This window comes from Sylvia atricapilla, chromosome W (assembly GCF_009819655.1).
Source record: "Sylvia atricapilla isolate bSylAtr1 chromosome W, bSylAtr1.pri, whole genome shotgun sequence".
Lineage (NCBI taxonomy): Eukaryota > Metazoa > Chordata > Aves > Passeriformes > Sylviidae > Sylvia > Sylvia atricapilla.
In genome coordinates this window covers 9603622-9625166 of record NC_089173.1, presented here as the reverse complement: position 1 = coordinate 9625166, position 21545 = coordinate 9603622, and the positions used below count along the sequence as shown (strand labels likewise).

Here is a 21545-nt window from a genome sequence, read left to right as displayed (position 1 = left end):
TTAAGTAGGTGGATGAACCTGAAGAAGGTTTTGACCCCATGGGAAGCCCATGCTGGAGCAGGCTCCTGGCAGGATCTGTGGACCTGTGGAGAGGAGGACCCCTACAGTGGAGCAGGTTTGCTGGTAGGACTTGTGACCCTATGGGGGACCCACACTGGAGCAGCTCATGAAGAACTGGATCTAAAAGAAAAATCATGGATACCAGGACAAAGCTTGAATTACATCACCAAGAGAGAAAATATAACATTTAAATATCTTCTAGGGAAAAAAAAGCCAAACCAAGAACCGATACATTCATTAAAAAAAACCCCAAAAAAACCAAAAAAAACAAAACAAAAAAAAACCGGCTAGGTGAGGCTGCAAGCAAGAGAAGGTGGGGGAAGCAGGGAGGGAAGGGAGATAGGCCACACACAGCAAACAAAATCGCAAACAGAAACGAACACGCCCGAAGGGAGGGGGGAAGAGAAGGACGGAGGGGGAAGGGGGGGGGGGCGGGGAAGAGAGGGGGAAGGGGGCGGGGAAGAGGCGTGGACTTTACCTTGCGCCCCAACTCAGCCACACAAATAAATTTACTTTGCCCAGCACAGCACGCTTACTGGAGTCCATGGCTCCCTACAAGTAGGGTAACCTCCACTCCCCATCTCATGCCTCTAACTCCTCCCGCGGTGGCGGCTCCGCCTCTCCAGATTTCACTGCCGCATAGGGCGCGCTCTCCTGGCTTAGGCAGTGATAGAGCGGCGTGTCTGGCCTCCCTTCCGGCCGCCATCTCGCGTGTTCTGCTCGGTCCTCATCCCGCTCCCACAACCCACATCTCTCCTCGCTCTGGCACCGCTGCTTCCCCTCTAAGAAGGTACAAAGGAGACGTTGGGGAGGGACTAGGGTGGAATTTGTTGCTTGACCAAGGGCTGCGGGTTTGTGGGCTGCTGTGGTTGGGGCAAGGCAAGGCACTTACAGGCAGGGCCTCAGGAGAGCTGAGCTCAGCTTCGGCGGCACTATGTGGCAGACCGACCGCCCCCGACCGCCTCCTGCCCCGTTAGGGCTTGGACGTCCTTCAGTCGGGTGTGCGAGTGTGTAGTGAGGGGTAGCTGCGGAGCCCCTTGTGCCCGCCTACCTTACTGCCAGGTTGTGGCCTGGGCTGCCAAGTGCTTCCTGACCTGTTTTGCATGGGTGCTCTTGTTGCTTCCACAGATGAAAGAAACGATCATGAACCAAGAAAAGCTTGCCAAGCTCCAGGCCCAAGTGCGCATTGGTGGCAAGGTAGGAATTGTCTCCCATCCCTGCGTTAAGGATTGTGTGTCACGGTCCATACACTGGGACTCTGATGTGGGATCCTGAAAACTTGGGTGGGGAGCAGCCTTAAAGACTCCTGCCTTGGCTGAACCGTCCTTTGGGGAAGCTGCATTGCTGCAGTGATCTCTAGTCAGTTGAGTAGAAGCAGAATGTAGGAGTTGAACCTCCAGCCTTTTCTGTTTGGATTTGTTATATTACAGCTGACTTGTAGCCTATATTCTTATATAGGCTATATTAAAAGGCATCTGGGATGGAGCAACCCTGGATGTATGTACAAACTAGATAATGAAATGTAGAGCAGCACTGCAGATAGGGACCTCGGGGTCCTGGTCAGTGGTAAGTTGGATATGAGTCAGCAGTGCCCTGGCAGCCAGGAGGGCCAACCATGTCCTGGGGTGCATCAGGCACAGTATCGCCAGCCAGTCAAGGGAGGTAATTGTCCTGCTCTGCTCTGCACTGGTGCAGCCTCACCTTAAGTCCTGTGTGCAGTTTTGGTCACCACAATATAAGAAAGCATTATGAACAACTGTTTGAGATCGTTTAAAAAATCAGCAGCAAGGGTATCGGTAAAAAACAGATTTAATATTAAGCGACAGCATGACAAAGTTTGTTGGGAAGATTCACTCTACTACTTACGAGACAGTTAAGGCACACCAAGGAAAACAAGCAAAAACAAAACAAAAAAATCCAAGCAATCAAAACAGAACTTAACTGAGAACTATCTGGCGGGGGTGTGGGGTTGTTTGTGGGCATGTGGCAAAAGGATAGTGAGGGCAAGGATAAAAAGGAATCTGGTTTAAAAGCTTAACAGCACTCAAACTTAACAGTATTTTAACTTAACTTATACCTTAAACCTAAGAATTTAACAAAGGAACAACACAACTTATACCTTAACCGTAACAACTTAACAGAGGAATAACACTTAGCAGCATTTAACCTAAGTTATAACTTCGAAGTTAAACTTAGCAACTTAGCAAAAAAACAACACTTAGCAGCATTTAACTTAGCTTATAACTTATAACTTAACCTTACTTACAGGCCTAACCTACTTAGATATGTAAGGTACTTAAACATCTAAGAAAGCAGCATTCCTTCCAGATTTCCTATAGCATATGTGTACGTGTATGCACACAGACATAAAGAGTCAGTGCAAGTTACCAGTGAAAAATTCCCCTCAAGGGTAAGTGAAATATTCATTTCAGATGGTTTTGCATCTCTCCAGCAGGTGAAGGGTCAGGCCTCGAGGAGTGAGGGTATTGTCCCAGGACTGTCGTTGTTCGGCAAACCTCTGAGTACAGCAAACATGAGAGTATACTGACTCTGAGAGGCCCCACTCAGAGGGAGGTTGCTGGTCACAGCCTGCTGTAGTCCAGAAGAGTTCAAAGGGTCTCATTTTGGAGTGCTGTTTATAGGGTCACTAGAGAGTGGGCTTTAGTCATAACAGTGTTTTATCCTGGCCACAGTTTGTATCAGCACTTTCTTTGAAAGTGTGAGAACTGGGATATTATGCCATTCAGGCAAGGAAAAGAGTTTCCAAGGCTGTTCATAAAGAAAACAGGAGCTCGTTAGACAGCAGCAGTTCCTGGGAGCAGACAGTGTTTCTGATAAGCTCAAGAAGAGTTGAGCCCATGTGCTGTTTGTCAAGGCTGAGGCCTAACGAGCGTTTCTCAGATCGAAGTGTGGCCTGGAAAAGGAAAGGATGCACCACTACAGAAAGATATAAAGCTATTAGAGAGCATCCAAAGGGGGGGTTACAAAGATGGTAAAGGGTCTAGAGGGGAAGCCATATGAGGAGTAGCTGAGGTCACTTGGCTTGTTCAGACTGGAGAAGAGGAGACTGAGGGAAGATCTCAGTCTACAACTTCCTCATGAGGGGAAGCGAAGGGGCAGACACTGATCTCTTCTCTCTGGTGACCCAAGGGAATGGCATGAAGCTATGTCAGGGGAGGTTTAGATTGGATATTAGGAAAAGGTTTTTCGCCCAGAGGATGGTTGGGCACTGGAACAGGCTCCCCAGGGCAGTGATCACAGCCCCAAGCCCATCTGAGTTCAAGAAGTGTTTGGACAATGCTCTCAGGTACATGGTGTGAATCTTGGGGCTGTCCTGTGCAGAGTCAAGAGTTGGACTCTATGATCCTTGTGGGTCACTTCCAGCTCAGGATATTCTATGATTAAGATTTGAAGTAAGTAGATCTTACAGTTAATATCTTGGGTTTCATGTTCATAATAGACTAGAGGGCTATACTCCAAATTCTCATCACAAATCTTTAAGAAGCCCGTGGCTGTTTTCTTGCTTTTTAGAACAAAGCTGGAGTTTCTGTATTTCTCATACTCTTATTATTGTACAATAACATGCTTGGAAGACCTTTTTTATTTTATTATAAAATCTGAATTTATGTAGCTTTGTGATTACTTATAATCTGGAAATAAAAATGTATTTTGAGTATAGTTGTATGCTAGTAAACATGTTAATTACAGTTTCAGTTTTTAGGCAAGAATTTGTTAGCAATTTTTTGAAATTTTTGGGTTTTATACCTGAGAAATGTGATCACAATATTTAGAATACAAGCTATTCTAAAATAAGACAATGGGAGCAGTGGTAAGGGACTCTGGAGTGCAGGTAGTTTATCATCAGTCTTCCTGATCAAAAGGAAGGAGTTTGAAAGTGTTAGTCAAATTTGGCAAATCAACAAATGGCTACAGTACTGGTGCCACAGCTGGAGGTTTGGCTACCTAGACTGTAGGACTTGGTTTGAGAAACCTGGTCTGCTAGGGGCTGATGGGTCAATCTGTCAGAGAAGAAGATCATCTTCAGTCATAGGTTTGCCAAGCTGATGAAGAGGGCTTTAAACCAAAATTGCCGCGAAAGGGGAAACAGTCTATCCCATTCCTACTAGTTAGATGCCAAGGCCAGGGAGAGATGCCCAAAGCCTGGAGAGAGATCACAGGTCAGCAGGAGAGCATCTGAAGAGCAGCACTGAGGAATCCCAGCCAGTAAATCAGCTTCATCAGGGGCCCAACTTAAATGCCTCTATGCAAACACATGCAGCATGGGGAATAAACAGGATGCACACATGCCTGCAGGGCTATGATCTTATTGGGAACACAGAGACATGGTGGGAGGCTCCTGTGATGAGTGTTTGAATAGAACACAGACCCTTTAGGAAGAACAGGTAGGGGAGACAAGGAGGTGGTGTTGCCCTTTATGTCAATGAGCAGCTGGAGTGCATGGAGCTCCACCTGGGGATGGATGAGGAGCTGACAGAGTTTATGGGTCAGGATTAAAGGGAGGGCAGGGGCAGGTGACATTATAGTGGGAGTTTTCTACAGGCCACCTGATCAGGAACTGAGTGGGTGAGGCCCTCTACAGACAGATAGGAGCAGCCTCACATTCAGAAGCCCTGGTCCTCATGGGGGACTTCAACCACCCTGATACCTGTTGGAGGGACAACACAGCAGATCACAAGCAATCCAGGAGGTTCCTGGAATGGGTTGATTACTTCCTTCTCCAAGTGTTAGAGGAGCCAATGAAGAGAGGGGCTATGCTGGACCTTATTCTCACCAACAAGGAGGAGCTGGTGGGGAATGTGAAGCTCAAGGGCAGCCTGCGCTGCCCTGACCATGAAATGGTGGAGTTTGAGATCCTTGGGGCAGCAAGGCATGCACACAGCAATCTCACTGCACTGGGCTTCAGGAGAGCAGACTTTCGTCAGTTCAAAGATCTGCTTTGCAGAGCGCCATGGGATAGGGCCCTGGAGGGAAGAGGGGCCCAAGAAAGCTGGTTGATATTCAAGGATCACCTCCTCCAATCTCAGGAGCAATGCATTCCAACAGAGGAAGCCAGGCAAAAATGCCAGGAGGCCTGTGTGGATGAACAAGGTCCTGGACAAGCTCAAACAGGAAAAGGAAGCCCACAGAGGGTATAAGCAGGGACAGGTAGCCTGGGAGGAATACAGAGAGATTGAGCAGCCAGAGATCAGGTTGAGAAAGCTAAAGCACTGATAGAATTAAATCTGGCCAGGGATGTCAAGGGTAACAAGAAAATCTTCTATAGGTACATCAGTGATAAAGGGAAGACAAGGGAAAATGTGTCCCCTTTCTGGAAGGATATGGGAGACCTGGTTACCCAGGACATGGAGAAGGCTGAAGTACTCAATGTCTTTTTTGCTTCAGTTTTCACCAGCACACCACCTGAGTTGTAGAAGATGAATGCAGGGATTGGGAGAATGAAGAATCACCCACTCTAGGAAAAGAAAAGGTTTGAGACCATTTAAGGAACCTGAGGGTGCACAAGTCCCTGTGACCTGATGAAATGTATCCATAGGTCCTGAGGGACCTGGCAGAGGGAGCAGCTAAGCCAGCATCCATAATATTTGAGAAGTTGTAGCAGTCCAATGAAGTTCCCACTGACTGCAAAAGGGGAAATATAACCCATGTTTTTAGAAAGAAAAAGGTCAACATGACTTGGCAATGTGTGCTTGGTGCCCAGAAAGCCAACGTTATCCTGGGCTGCATCAAAAGAATTGTGACAAGCAGGTCAAGGGAGGCAATTCTGCTCCACTCTTGTGAGATCCCACCTGGAGTACTGCATACAGCTATGGCATCCCCAACATAAGAAGGACATGGACCTGTTGGAGTGAGTCCAGAGGAAGCCATGAAGATGCTCTGAGGGCTGGAGCACCTCTGCTATGGTGACAGGCTGAGAGAGTTGGAGCTGTTAAACTTGGAGGAGGCTTCAGGGAGACCATAGTGCCCCTTACAGTGCCTAAAGGGGCTTCAGGAGAGTTGGAGAGGGAGTTTTTACAGAGGCATGGAGTGATGAGACAAGGGACAACAGTTTTTTAACTGAAAGAAGGTAGATTTAGATTGGACTTAAGAAACTTTTCACTATGAGGGTGTTATGATCTGGTTTTAAATTTATTTAGAAATTCCTCTGCCCAAGTTAAGGCGCAAATGAGACCATATGCCAAAGACAATAGTATGAGTTTTATTTAATAGTAAATATGAAAGAGAGAGAGAGAAAGAGACAAAAAAAAAGAGAAAGAAAATAGGTGGAGGGACAGAAAGAATGACAGAGACAGAATAAGGAAAATATCACCATCTGTGGATCCCAATGATGTTCTGTTGATCCTCTCCAGCTGGTCTTCTTGGTGGTGAAGGCCCCCGCCAAAAGCATAGAATCTGATGGGTTAATATACACTCAGGCCAGGTGGGAATGTCCAGGTACACACACACACACACACACACACCCCAGGGGAGGCAGTCTCTTGCAGCAGACTCTGGGTCTTGCATCATTTTGCATCACATGCAGTCCTGTGCTGCAAGGCCTCTGGGGAGTACTTTGTGGGGGTCTTTGATGGATTATGACACCCTCTCAGCTGCCTCTCACGTGAATGTCCTGTGAATGTGGCCTGTGGGATTGGGGGTTTTACAGCTGAGCCAGTTGCCAGTTTGTGTAAAGGAGGATGGGTGTTCAGTGTCTGACCAGAGGTTACACCACACACCTGAAACCTCCTCCCCCTGCCCTTGTTTCAGCAGGAGTCTGTGTAAACCTGACTTCGGTGGGCTGTGGTCTCCCCTACCCCAAACCCAGAGAGATGATTCTCAGCGCAGCTGCTGGGTTTGGCTTTCTTGAGAATGCATTCCTTTCCCTCAGCCTTGTTTGTTTCTCCTTAAACCTGAGACGATTGAACTGTAGTGTCCCGTTTATCTTATCTAGGCCGCTTAACTCACAGTCCAAAGTTCTTCAAGGAGGTTTCTGTGGCTGTAGCTTCTTTATACAGTATTTGCTATAATGGGCAAAACTCCTTCGTAACAATGTTTAAGGCCTGAATCATTTCAGAGGGTAGTGAGGCACTGGTACAGTTTGCCCCAAGAAGTTGTCTTTTCCCCATCTCTGGAAGTGTTCAAGGTCAGGTTGGATGGGGCTTGGAGCAACCTGGTCTAGTGAAAGGTGTCCCTGCCCACAGCAGGGGGTTGGAACTAAATGATCTTTGAGATCTCTTCCAACCCAAACTACTATGTGATTGTATTCAGCAGAACTCTTGTTGACAGTTTCCAGTAGCGTTTATTCATGTGTTGAAGCTTTTTTGCCTTTAAATGGATATTAAGGCAGCCTTAAATCAGGATTAATCCAGTAATTAACTGGCTTGGTGATTTTGTGTATTCTTTATATGGACTACTAGTTAAGCAGAGGACAGCTGTATTTTATTTATGATTATGTGCATGTTACTAGCATGTGTGTATTGCCTATAGAGGGCTTTAACCTTTATCACTGCTGTTTTGGGGTTTTTTTCTTCTTTCGTGTGAGAAAAGGTTGCACATTGCCTCTGATGGAAGATTTTCATAACATTGCAGATCTGCAGATCTTAAAAAGAAGATAAATATTATATTTAGATGGAGGGCTATTGTAGTACTTCATTATGTGGAATTAGACATTTTTGTGTAGGGTGTTGATACAGCTAAATGTCATGTTGATTCTTACAAACCTTTTTCCTGGTGAAATCTAGAGCTCTGTGTCTGTAGAGGAACTTAACCTTTGCTTGATTTGCTTTCTAAAAAGGAGTGGTCTGGAAAATTATGTAGAAATATTTTTTTAAAAAAAATATTTCATAAAATCATTTATATTTGAAAATACCTCTACAATCATGTCCATAAAATATTTTGGGAAAATATGTGTTCTTCAAATTTTACACAAATGTCTAAGTCCATCAGATGGAGATGACTATTTGGAATAAAAAATAGTGGTTTGGTTTTTCTCATTTTCATTTTTCAATTATATTTTGATAGCTTTACGGTATTGGGGTACCTAATACATCTGAGGGTCTAGCCCTTGCAGATTGGCTTAAAATAATCATAGTGAGACTGCTCTTCAGAGGTGCTTTGTAAAGTAAAAAGTTTAATATATGAAAAATAATAAATGTTACAGAAACAAAAGAAAAAGCTGAGCACAGGTGTCAGAGAAACATCTGATACCTTGCTAAAAACACTCCGAAAACCCCTTTAGTTCCTTTGTGCTCCTTCTTTAGTATTCGATGGTTCAGCTGGGCTGTTTGGCCCCGGCCCAATGAAATCAGCAACAGGCTTTGAGCTACACTTTGCAAGCCCAATCAATGCCTCTGTGCTGGCACTGAGCCAGTTACAATGAGAAGGGCACAGAACTTTCTAGTTAAACTTGCTAAAATATCTAAAGGTAAACTGAAACTTTTTCCTCATGCAGAGATGCCCACTCAGGGGTGAGGGATGCTTTACTACATTATGCTCCCTAACTCGTTATTGTCAAAATTTGACTACAACTTAAGATTGTCTAAGAAAAATTAATGGGCTTCAGAAATTACTGAAAACTGCTCAGAAGTGTTTTTCCTGTGGCACCAGAGGCAAACTCTGACTTTTCAGAATCAGAATCAGCTGTTCAACTTTATTCTTATTTGACTGAAAAACATTGTCCAAACTTTTACTCATGTCATGCACCAATTTTGGATTTGCAAAGCTGTCTTACATTGTTCCAGTATCCTTTAGGCAATCTTGAAGCTAATTTCTTTAAACCCTGATGATGCTACCTAAGTTGCAGCCTCAAAAGACAGCTGTAAATTGTGGCCAGAACTGCTACTTATTTTTCACAACTGTTTCATAACTTCTTGGAACAAAAATGTCATAAGTAGACCAACAATGAAAGTTCATCCTAATTCTAGGTAACTTGTAGTGGTTTCACGTTCACTGAATTTAGTGTCTGCTCTTTTTACCTTTGGGAGATAGGATTTTGGAGAAAAAGGCAAAACAGGCCCCAACTTAAGATAAACATATAGATTTTATTAACACACAAAGAGAAGCAAAGGAAAAGAAAAAGAAAAAAGAACACAAATGGAGTTTCTAAACCAAACCTTTCTCCTACCACAAACTGTTCATTTTCTACAAACAATGTAAAGAGGCAAAACTCAGAACTCCGGGTCAGTACCACTTATAAAACAGTCATTCAGTCAGTCTTTGAGAGAGAGAAGTCTCTCCTGTTGTTTTGGTAACTTTCCACAAGAGAAACAGTCTGCTTGTGGCTTCTAACTCACACAATAGCAGCCCGCCCAGGAGATTCTGCAGTTGTGGAACTTCCCATATTCATGTAGCCTTTCCCATGACCACACATATGGGTCATAGACTCACAGTTTGGGGTGGCACTTTTAAAGATAAACAACTTTGAAGGCAAAGAATTTTTCATCCCAGAGAACAGAGATGTCTTCTTGAGATATTAATTTTGAAGAATTAAGGACTTCAGTTAAACTAGATATTGCTGACATAGATTTCCCTTTACCAACTAGACATTGTTGAGGTAAACTTCCCTTTTTTTAACATAAGCCGGATTTAAGGAACTGATAAATCAGAAGACCTGTCAACTTAATCAATAGACTCCAAGAACACAATGTGATCATAAATCAGATAGTCTTGAGAAAACAGGATCCAGGTGTCACCAACACTAAAAGGTTAAAAAGGCAAAGCGAGGAAGACCCATCTTACTTCATCATTTTGAGGCCCCACCCCATAAAAAGGACCACCGACCCATTTCAAAGAACAAACTACGCATGCTTAATTGCTTTTTGGCTAATTACCATACGAAGCGGGGAATGGGATGGACCAGAGTCATGAATATGCATTTGTGTTTTGGGTATTCAACACTTTTGTACATAAAAAGACCCTGTGATCATCTGTAAATTGCGCGTGTGTATTTGGGAGCTATCCCGCACGCTGCCCGGCATCGTAATAAACATACACTTTCTAACTTCAAACTGTTAGAGAGTCTTTGGCCGTCATAGTTGGATATTGGTATTAGATCAATATCCATATTTTTTTAACAAATCATTCTCACTTCTTCACTGGCACAGGGCTTCTTCTCATCTCTGTTCAAACCTCTCATGGGATCACCAAATCACAACTTCTAATTCAATATTTACTCAGTAAATCACAGATCATCTCCCTAATTTGTATTGTCCACGATTTAAAGGAATACTTTGGCATATTCATATTACAGTATGTTACTAAAACTCCCAGGAGATTTCAGCCTAGGACTCAAGCAACTTGTCATCTCTCCCACTTAAGAAGTCACGCTTCGTTTACTGACTTAGATATTTTTGTATTGTCCCTTTACATATCTCTAATTTGACCTTTGCTCTCATCTCTGAGATGGGCTAGAGTTTTAAAAAGTCTCAGTCTGTGTCAGGAAAGAGTTAACATTCTTGCAGATGGGTCACGTGATCTCTGCCAGGCAGCAGCCAGGCATTTCAAAAGCTGCAGGGATGGAAGAACAAAACTCAGGCCGGCGGATGGATGCCTTCTGCCCTCACCCCTCAGTCTCATCCGGGATGGCCCAGCTTGGAGTGGCTGCAGGCTCCCCTCCTCCTGCTGGGGGAAAGGGCCCAGGCCCACGGCCAGGCCTCGGGCCATCTCTCCCTCCCATAGAGGGAGCGGCAGAGTGTTTTACAGCTGCTAAAAAACAATCTGGTCCAGGATGGGGCATATGCTCATCCCCTCCCCCGGCCCAGGAGTCACTGAGAGTCCTGACCCTCCCCCTTGCAAGGAGAAACCCAGGACTGCCTTTTTACCTCCTGTGAGGGTGGAAGGAAGAGAGAGATCCCAGGCTTCCTTCTGGCTTTTTAAGGCTGTGTGATCCAGAGGTGTATGCCTGCACCCAATTGACTATTCTGGTTGTCAATTCAAAGGAAATCACCAATTGCTCCCCACCATCTGTGCTAAACCAACACTTGTTCCACCTAAACAGTTGGCATTCACAGCTCTAGGTAATTTCTAACTTAAACCAGATGCAACTCCATATTGTTTGACACTGTAAAAATAAGGGATAGAAAAAAAGAGAGTTGATTTGTATTTACTGGGATGGTAGATTAAAATCCGTTGTGCATTTTTTAATAGGAAGCTGATGGTTAGGGGCATTCCAACAAAGGTTTTCCTGACCATTGTCGACCTGATTTCTGCCCGCCCCTCCCTTTGCTCTGTCTGGCAATGAATGTATAACCAGGTGAATTAAGAATTCAGTTACTCTGAACTTTAAAGATCAAAGATATTGTTTAGGGTTAGTCCTAGGAATGATGTCTGAATAGATCTTTCTGTAGAGGTTGATTTGTCACCAAATTAAGCTAGCAACTCTTTAGGCATACAGGACTGTAGAGTATGTCAGTCTTCAGGAGATGATCAGTTTTAAATTTTATGCCTATGGTAACACACAAGGATACACTTGAAGTTTTTCTTTCCTAAGTAGGATGTTGCAGAATCCCCATGAGACTTAGGAAATAAAGCTTCTGTGGTGCATTACATCCTAAAATCTCACACTTCTCACAAATGTGCAAAGCTTGCTCTAGCAAGGAAAAGACTGCTGCAGTGCAATTGAAGGAGTGGGGTTGTGTGTACTGTAACACAGAAATAGAACTTTGCATACAAAGTTGATTTGTAGATGGCTGCAGAGTAGTTATACAGCCACAAAAATTAGAGGTTACAAAGAACTAATTAAATATTAATTCATAACTTTTTTTTTTTTTGCAAAGGGTACTGCCCGCAGAAAGAAGAAGGTTGTCCATAGAACAGCTACGGCAGATGACAAGAAACTTCAGTTTTCTTTGAAGAAACTGGGTGTCAACAATATTTCTGGAATTGAAGAGGTAATTCCTTGAAAGGGGAAAATGCTTTTCTATATAGAAATATAAAATGTATAAAACTTAATTTCCTTGTAAGTAACATCTTAAACTTGCCTGTAAATTGTCTATAGGTGCTTAATTGAGCTTTAGGAACTCCAACTAGTTTCCTGTTAAATTGAAAAATCATGCTAAACTGCTTGAAATACTGGTTTTGGTTTTGGTTTTTTTTCCCTTGCAGGTAAATATGTTCACCAACCAAGGAACAGTCATTCACTTCAATAACCCTAAAGTTCAGGCATCTCTGGCTGCTAACACTTTCACTATCACTGGCCATGCTGAGACAAAGCAGCTGACAGAAATGCTTCCTAGCATCTTAAATCAGCTTGGAGCTGACAGTTTGACTAGCCTGAGGAGATTGGCAGAAGCCCTACCCAAGCATTGTAAGTTAAAACTTGAATGCATTTCCTGCTGGCAGCTATGGGGTTTATTTGTATAGCTGCATTGAAATTCAGCGCACTCTTACTGTCTGCAAGCATATTATAAAATGCTAAAGAAATGAGACACTTAAATCTTATTTATAGCTCAAATCCAACAATGAATATAACAGAATAAAGCAGAGGCACCTGTTTCTCAGCATATCTTGCAGCTGGTCTACGACTACAAAATTGTAGCCAGACTTGATTTCATGATACTTTACTACTTGCTGTGGCTACCATATTTTGGCATACCTAGTTCATTAAAGCTAGATAGAGTTACTCTGAGAAAGTTAGGTTTTAAAAGAAGGTATGTCTGTTTTGACACTTTTAATGTAAACATAAACAACAGGGAGAGGGACTTGAGGACAGACATCTTGCTACTGCTTTGTTCCCTCACAGGTGTGATGAAGGTATTATTTCTTGCATGGGCTCTTTGATAGCTAAGAGGCCTTTCTACAGCATTTTTAAGGAAATATATTATAATTTCTGTGTGTGTAGAACAGTGTAGTGAACAGGACTGGCATGATCATTAAGCTAGATACACCAACTTTGTATTCTATCCTTGAATTAGTAAAAGAACCTGAACACTTTTTCTCCCTAATACTATGTGAGAAAAGTAGAGGAGGGACCTAAGTGTCTGGTGTTTGGAAAAGGTGCTGCTGCTGCTACAGGGTAAGAACTGGGAGCAGAAGACAGGCTTGTTGATACTGGGACTGATGCCTTAAGTTTTAGTGTTTATATTTTTCAGATCCTGGACTGCATTAGTGTATAACTCTGAACTCCATATAGAATGTTAGTAAGCTCTCTTCATATTTTTGTCAGACAAAACAATCCTTCCAGGCCTAAGAACCAAGAACACCCTCTGCCTCAGGCCCCCAAAAATATAAACAAAAGTGAATTTGGAGGGGGGGGGGAAAGCAAACTGGGGAATATTACTTCATTACCTAAAGCTATAATTGGAGAATTAACCTCTGATATGCAAATAGACCAAACTTATATCTGTCTGAAAAACTCATGACCATCATCCATCTTGGGTGTAGTCTCTGTGAGGCTTTTGCACTGCACAAGGTGTATCTATTTAAGGCCTTTAATAAATACCTACTTTATTCTTTTAACTCTGTCTAGCCTCTGTTCTAGGTAGCCACTCCAAGGCATCAGGACCATTTTCCATGTCCTGCATGTAGGGTTTTCCTACTTACTTTCTACTTCTTGTGGCAATTATGAACTTGATTGTTACGGATTTTCTTTCTGTGCTTTGCTGCCAGCAAAGATAGACTCTGTTCCTAAAGCTGATGATGCTTCTCTTCTTTCAACTTCTCACTGAAAAAAATTCTGCTAGAAGTAATGTTCAGGAGGTGAGGTAAACTGCTTTCCCAATAAAGCTCAGGTCCCTCCTTCTTAGTGTCAGCTATGTGGCTTCCTTGTGGTAGAAGTGGGACTTGAAAAAAAGAAACTTGAAGGATTTAAAATGAACCTGTTAAGATCTCTTCTTATAAAAAGGTGAGACAACTATTTATTTAAGGGAGAGGCTATTTATCAGGGAATGTATAATAGGACAAGGGATAACAGTTTTAAATTGACAGAGGGCAAGTTTAGATTAGATATTAAGAAGAAATTATTTATTCAGATGGTGGTGAGGCACTGGCATGGGTTGCCCAGATAAGCTGTGACTGCCCCATCCCTGGAAGTGTTCAAGATGAGGTTGGACAGGGCTTGGAGCAACCTGGTCTAGTGGAAGGTATCCCTGTTCATGTCAGGGGGGTGGAACATCATGGTCTTTAAGGTCCATTCCAACCTAAACTATTCTGTGTTTCTATGATTCATGTTAATTCTTCCCTGTTGTTTTGGATGCCACCTGTCCCAGGGACAAATGCTTCTAACAGATGCCTCAAATCAATGTACCTGCCACTTTTCTGCTACAATTGTTCTTTTTTTTTTTTTTTTCACTTCATCACATTTTTACATGTGGAATAATACTGTTCCAAATAATAGCTTTGCTATAGTTATGACAAAGTTGTACTTGTGTCTGGGAAAGGGTGGGGCTGTGTCTGACTCGACAAGCATGATTGTCATGGTGTAAGTCATTGCTGCTGGGAAACAGTGAAGAAACTTGTTCAAGTCATACAACTCCTGTGGTTTGAATTAAGGCAGCAATCTGATATAAACATAAATATCTCCCAGCTCTTTTATTTCTGAGGGCAGTTTCCCAAGGAATCCCACTCAGTAGTGCTCTAAATGGCTGAAAGTTTGCCTCTGTGAGGTTTAGGGTCCTGACTACTGTGTTACCCATACAGTACTCCTCAAAACTGAGAATTCTATCCAGGCATGGCTGCACCCCAGGCTGCCTCCAATCTTGACCTCTCCAATAAGTTAGAAAGACTTTAGAATCATAGAATCATCAAGGTTGGAAGAGACCTTTTAAGATCAAGTCCAACTGTCAACCCAGCACTACCACTGTAACCCATAAACCACTAAACAATATCACCCAGTGCCAGATCCAGATGCCTCTTAAACACCTCCAGGGATGGTGACTCCACCACCTTCCTGGGCAACCTATTCCAATGCCTGATCACCCTAACAGTATTTTTTTTTCTAATATCTAATCTGAATCTCATGTCTCAGGTTAAGGCCATAAGTTCTGCATTAGTGAGCAACAGGTCCAGCAGTGCCTCTCCTCTGGTTGGGCTCTCCATCACCTGTACTAGGAAATTGTCCTCAAAGCACTTGTACTGGGTCTGGCTGACATGGAGTTAACTTTCCACACAGCAGCCCTCACAGTGCTGTGTATTGGTAGCTAGAAAGGCGTTGATAACATACCAGTGCTTTGGCATTGAGGCTGTCTCTCCAATACCCCCTCTTCACCCCCCAAGGACAGTAGGCTAGTGGTGGACAAATATCTTTGGAAAGGACATAGCCAGGACAGCTGATCCCAACTGACCAAGGGGATATTAACATCTGCTCAGCAATAAAAGTTAAGACAAAGGAGGAGGAAGGAGGGGGCATTGATTATTAAGATATTTGTCTCCTGGAGCAACTGCTATACATACTGGAGCCCTTGTCCCAGGAAGTGGTCAGACATTGCATGTTGATGGGAAGTAGAGAAATCTTTTGTCTTCCTTTGCTTTTGCATGTGGCCTTTGCTTTATTAACCTGCCTTTATCTTGACCCATGAATTTTGTTCCATCTTATTTTCTCCCCTCTCATGTCCTGCTGAAGAGGGGAGTGATAGAGCAGTTTGGTGGGCTCTTGGTGTCTAGCCACAGTCAACTCACTTCAGCACTCCACTAATTTATTGGACTGCTTGCAATTCACTGTGCCATTTTTCCATCAGATATCTGGGTAGTTAAAGACCCCTATCAGGATCAGGGCATGTGAGCATGATGCTTCCTGTTGTTGCCTATTCTCAACCTGGAGATAATTTTAAAACTCAAGATAATTTTAGTAAGGAGGTAATATAAAAGGGGATCTTGATTTGAAGGCTGCAGTTGAACCACGAAGTTTCCTTTCTTAACTTGATCTCTAATTTTTACCCATAAGCTTTCAACCTTTGTTTTGTTGTTCTTCAAAGATTGCTTCATTCAATCAATCCTGGTTTTGGCATAGACAGCAACTGCCCCACCTCTTCTTCCTTGTCTGTCCTTTCTGAATAGTTTATAGCCATCAGTCATAGCACTCTAATCATGCAATTCATCCCACCAAATTTCTGTGATAGCAATCAGGTTGTGGTTTTCCATCTGGGCAGCTGTTTCCAGGTCCTCCTGTTTGTTTCCCATGCTGCATACACAGGTATAGAGGCATTTCAGCTGGGCTGTCAGCCACATCCCTTTCTTAGAGGAGCTCACCGTAATTCCCTTGAAGCAATTCACATGTGTTTTCTTTTTATTCTTCATGCCTTGGCAGCCCCTGGCTCATTTTCAAGTGCCTAGAAAACCGTGTCCTTCCCCCAATAAATCTACTTTAAAGCTCTGTTTATAAGTCCAGCTGGCTTGTTACTCAGGACACTCTTGCCCTGCTTGGTTACTTGAGCCCTGTGAAAATTCATTTATTCCCCTTCTGGCTGCCTTACACCTTTTAATGTTAGGCATCAGGAGATGGTGCAGTTCTTTCTGGTTTAAGGAAGTTTCTGAATAGTGTAAAACTATTATAGCTAGCTCATGCAGTCAGGGTTTGCCATTAGCATATGTTGGGGGTGGCATTTGGATAAACAGTCCCCATGCACATCTGCAGCATTTCATCCTCCAGTAATTCCTACCCAAGAGTGATAGCCTTAAAAATGTTTCATGTGTGGTTTTACTGTTGGTAGAAGCTGGAGTAGCCTACAGGTTCCAGGATTCACTGACTCCTCTTCTTCCACTAGCATACAAAATTCAGACTTCCTTAGATGTGATCTTGTGCACATCTACACTGATGTCTAGGCAGACCTCTGTCAGGAACTGTAGACTAGATGGATTATCATTCTGCTTTAGTGTGTCAGCCTGCTTGCATTTGTAGAATAGATCCTCTACTCCCATTATATTTGCTCCACATATAAAGCATTTAAATTATTTGTACCTTGTAAATTAGGCACTGATTTGTTTCAAAACATTGAATGGCTTTTACCTTTTCTTTTTCAGTTGTGTCTCACTTCTGTAGCTCTCTATTCTCATTAAGAAATAGAGTATATTTGATAAACTATGTTAGCAGACTAAGTTAAATTCCAAGGGGGACTTGTGGCTTCAAAATATATCCATTAATGCACAAAAATGCACCAGTATATTTTCTACGTGGATGCTCATCTACTTGAAACCTTGTCATTTTATGTAAGCAAAGAAACAACACTTTTAAACAAAAGCTCTTTTGGATACAGTGGCAATGCCTGTTAATGATAGACATCATACCACAGATGCAGACTAGCTAGGCAAGCTGCTTTTGTGGTGCATGTTTGGAAGCAACCGTTTTTTAAGCCCTTTTAGTTATAATACTTAAGATAAACTAGATGTATCTTAATGGCAACAAAAGCAGTTGCAGGGATTTATAGGGTGTAGTCATAGCTTGCCCATTTTTCAACTGTGCTAAAACCCTGGCTAAATGCTGCCACATTAAGCTTACCTGCAGATTGCTGTGGTGGGTTGACTTTGGCTGGCTGCCAGGTACCCACCAAGATGTACTCTCAATTCCATCCATCAGCAAGATGGGGAGAAGATACAATAAAAGACTGGTGGGTTGAGATAAGGACGGGGGAGATCACTCACCAATTGCCATCATGGGCAAAACAGACTCAACTTGGGTAAATTAATTGAATGTATTACAAATCAAATTGGAGTAGGATAATGAGAAATAAGAACAAATCTTAAAACCCCTTCCCCCTACCCTTCCCTTCTTCCCAGGCTTAACTTCACTCCCAACTCTTCTACCTTCTACCTCTGAGTGGCATAGGGGAATGGGGAATGGGGGTTGTAGTCAGTTCCTAATGCTGTGTCTACCACTCCTTTCTCCTCACTCTTCCCCTGCCTCCAGCATGAGTCCCTTCCTCAGGATACAGTCCTTCAGGAACAGGCTTCTCCAGCATGGTTCCCCCATGGGGTCATAGGTCCTGCCAGCAAACCTGCTCCAGCATGGGATCTTCTCTTTGCAGATCCTGCCAGGAGCCTGCTCCAGCACAGGCTTTTCATAGGGTCACAGCCTCTTTCGGGCATTTGCCTGCTTTGGTGTGGGGTTCTCCACAGGCTGCAGGTGGATCTCTGCTCCACCATGGACCTCCATGGGTCACAGACAGTGATGACCTTGTCCTTAAGCCCTTTCAGAACAAAATTTATGCATTCATCTATTTTCGTTCTCTAGAAATCGGGATACAGCAATTTCAAAAGTCTAGTATAAACCCATGTCTTTGCTCATGCTTTTCTTGAAAACTGAGAAGGATTAATTAGGATTAAATGGAGGTCATGGGCTAAGCTGTCTCATAATCTCAAGGTAGTGCAGTTAAATACAAGTAGTGGCATGGGCACCCAGGAACTTGAGATATCTATTCTTAGCAATGTAAGTATAAAATTGTGTATCCAATTCCATAATCCTCTGGCTTTGCTAGGGAACAATATCTTTAATTGCCTTCAGTCGTGTCTACTTGCAGCTTCACAATTGCACCTTAGTTTTCTTGAAGGCCTAGGCTCATAAGATCCTAAGATTTCCTTTATAGCATGCTAATGTTGTAAAATATGTAAGCCTCAAGAACCACTGAGTAATCAATAAACCAAGCTGCTTTTAAGAGAAATTGGTAAAATCAGTCTCTGTGCTTTTAGCTGAAAATTATTACCATGCAAGGCACTCTTTCTAGAACCAAGATGGTGACTAGTAAACTTGTTTGGCATGCATCTTTTAATTTTTCAGCTGGTCTGTTTGAGCATTATTAGTAACATTATTAGTTGTAGATTATTATTCAGCAGGGGAACTGGATAGAGAATTGCAATTTAGCTCAGACTGATAATATTTTCAAAAAACAAGGCAAAGCACCTTTGTAATCAAGATGCTTATGGTGAGCTTGACTGATGCTTTTGAACTGCTTGCTCTTGCAGCTATGGATGCAAAAGCACCACTCGCTACTGGTGGTGATGATGATGACGATGATGAAGTTCCAGGTAAGAACAAGCATGCAGTGGAGGAAAAGGAAATGAATTTTGCTGAGATAATATATGCAGTATAAGATTTGGCCAAGGACAGTAAGTATTGACTAGTCATTCCTTTCAGTACCTGAAGGGGGGCTGCAAGAGAGCTGGAGAGGGACTTTTTACAAGGGCATGGAGTGACAGGATAAGGGGGAACGGCTTTAAACTGAAAGAGGGTAGATATGCATTAGATATTAATTACATACTATTTAGAAATTGTCCCTCTGTACTTGGCACTGGTGAGGCCGCACCTTGAATACTGTTTCTGGTTTTGGACCCCTCCAAGAAAGACATTGAGGTGCTGGAGCATGTCCAGAGAAGGGCAATGGAGCTAGGGGAGGGTCTGAAACACAAGTCTTATGAGGAGCGGCTGAGGGATCTGGGGGAGCTCAGCCTGGTGAAAAGGAGGCTCAGGGGAGACCTTATCACTCTCTACAACTACCTGAAAGGAGGTTGTAGCAAGGTGGGGCTTGGCATCTTCTCCCAGGTAACAAGTGACAGGATGAGAGGAAAGAGCCTCAAGCTGTGCCAAGGGAGGTTCAGGTTGTACATCAGGAATAATTTCTTCACAGAAATAGTGGTTAAGCATTGAAACAGGCTGCCCAGGGAAGTGGTGGAGTCCCCATCCCTGGAAGTGTTCAAGAAATTACAATGTGGCACTTAGTGCTCTGGTCTAGTTGACAAGGTGGTGTTCAGTCAAAGACTGGACCAAATGATCTTGGAAGTCTTTTTCAACCTGAATGATTCTGTAATTCTGTAATTAGGAAGAAATTCTTTACTGTGAGGGTGATGAGGCACTGGCACAGGTTTCCCAGAGAAGCTGTGGCTGCCCCATCCCTGGAAGTGTTCAAGGCCAGGTTGGAAGGGGCTTGGAGTAACTTGGTCTAGTAAAAGGTGTCCCTGCTCATGTCTGGGTTGGAATGAGATGATCTTTAAGGTCCCTTTCAACGCAGGCCATTCTGTGATTCTTTTACAGAATTTCTGTGGGCATTGTTTTCAGATACCATATGAGACTTAGATGGATCATTGGTTTGAGATAGCATTTTTGTCCCATGTAGGAATAATAGCTATGGCTAAGATAATCATTTAATAGTCAATAAGAAGAGTGCTAAGAAACTGCCTTTTCAGTATCACTGCTCTGTTGTGGATATGGTGAAGTTAAATTCTCTTAGATTTGTGCTTTATAATTAACTATTTCAAACTTACTTGTTTGAACAAGAAGAATGAACCATGAAAATCTTAAATGTTGTTTAGTTTGTATGTTATAAGCTTTTAATTTTTTTTGCCATGTAACCACTTAATATGACCTGAAACTTTTTCTTTTGGGGGGGAGGGGATGTGAGGGAATTGGCAAAGCTGAAGTAGGTCAGATTTGAATTTCAACATTTTTCTTTTTCTAGATCTTGTTGAAAACTTTGATGAAGCTTCAAAGAATGAGGCAAACTGAACTGACACTTTGTGAATAAAATTAAAACTTGAAAAAGCTACATGGAGCTGCTATTTTATATTGTGACTGCTTTTATTTGATTTTATTTTTATTTCCTGATGAGATCTCAAGATGTGTAATATTTGGAAACTCCTGAACCTGCAGCTCTTTTTCAGTTATTGCTTGTACACAGTATTGCTATTGCAGCCTAGTTTAACAAGCCTTTGCTTTCAAATAAGTCAGATTGCTAATGAATCTCTTCCTAGACACAAATTTGGAGCAACTTGTATACAAGCAAAACCCCATCTTTAATGAATATGGCACACAATAAAGAATATAAAATGAACTTTCTGGTGTGGCTTTTTGTCAGAAAAGCAAGAAAAAAAAATTGACCATAACTATTAAGCAATCATAAAAGGTCTTGCTTTTTTTCAGAGCATCTTCCTTTTTGCTCTGTTAGAAAACTGGCTTCTAAAAAAATTTCAGTGCATAATGGAGCATTTTAGACTTAACTGAATTCCTAGTGTTTGTGGGTCAGAGCACATGCACTGTGTTCCTAAGACACTTTGTAATCTACTGAATTTAAGAAAGAGACCTGTATTCTGCAACTACTTTATGACTGAGCAAGGAGTGAGAATATGTGAGAGAAACAACTGCAGACAGCAAGGTCAGGGAAGAAGAGGGGGGAGGAGGTGCTCCAGGCACTGGAGCAGAGATTCCCCTGCAGCCCAGGGTGAGGCAGGCTCTCCCCCCTGCAGTCCATTGAGGTCTATGGGGCAACAGAGATCCATCTGCAGCCCATGGTGGACCACATCATGGAACAGGTGCAATTGCCCAAAGGAGGTTGTGACCCCATGGGAAGCCTGCACTGGAGCAGGCTTCTGGCAGGACCTGTGGAGAGAGAAGCCCACGCTGAAGCAGGTTTGCTACCAGGACCTGTGACCCTTTGACTGAAGCCTATCTGGATGGAAATGTGTAGATTTAAAGTTATGTTCCTTAAGAATTGTTTTAACAACAGCATTTTATTTCTGTTAATATTTGGTTTAAAATCTGTTTATGGTTCTTTACTGTTGTCTTTGTTGGT

General features: G+C 42.8%; 1 protein-coding gene across 1 annotated transcript; it reads left to right on the top strand.

The window, feature by feature from the left end:
* Positions 1-716: 716 nt before the first annotated feature.
* On the top strand, positions 717-20540 carry LOC136373292 (transcription factor BTF3-like). The gene is made up of 6 exons (XM_066338196.1): positions 717-850; positions 1189-1257; positions 11832-11945; positions 12160-12361; positions 18946-19008; positions 20436-20540. Exons 2-6 carry the CDS (start codon positions 1189-1191, stop codon positions 20480-20482), a joined length of 495 nt encoding a protein of 164 aa, XP_066194293.1. The 5' UTR covers positions 717-850; the 3' UTR covers positions 20483-20540.
* The last annotated feature ends 1005 nt before the right edge of the window (positions 20541-21545 follow it).

Coding starts and splice junctions, on each gene's coding strand:
- LOC136373292 (XM_066338196.1), top strand. CDS start 1,189: ATGAAAGAAACGATCATGAACCAAGAAAAGCTTGCCAAGCTCCAGGCC. Junction 11,946..12,159: donor ATATTTCTGGAATTGAAGAG/GTAATTCCTTGA, acceptor TTTCCCTTGCAG/GTAAATATGTTCACCAACCA. Junction 12,362..18,945: donor AGAAGCCCTACCCAAGCATT/GTAAGTTAAAAC, acceptor TTGCTCTTGCAG/CTATGGATGCAAAAGCACCA.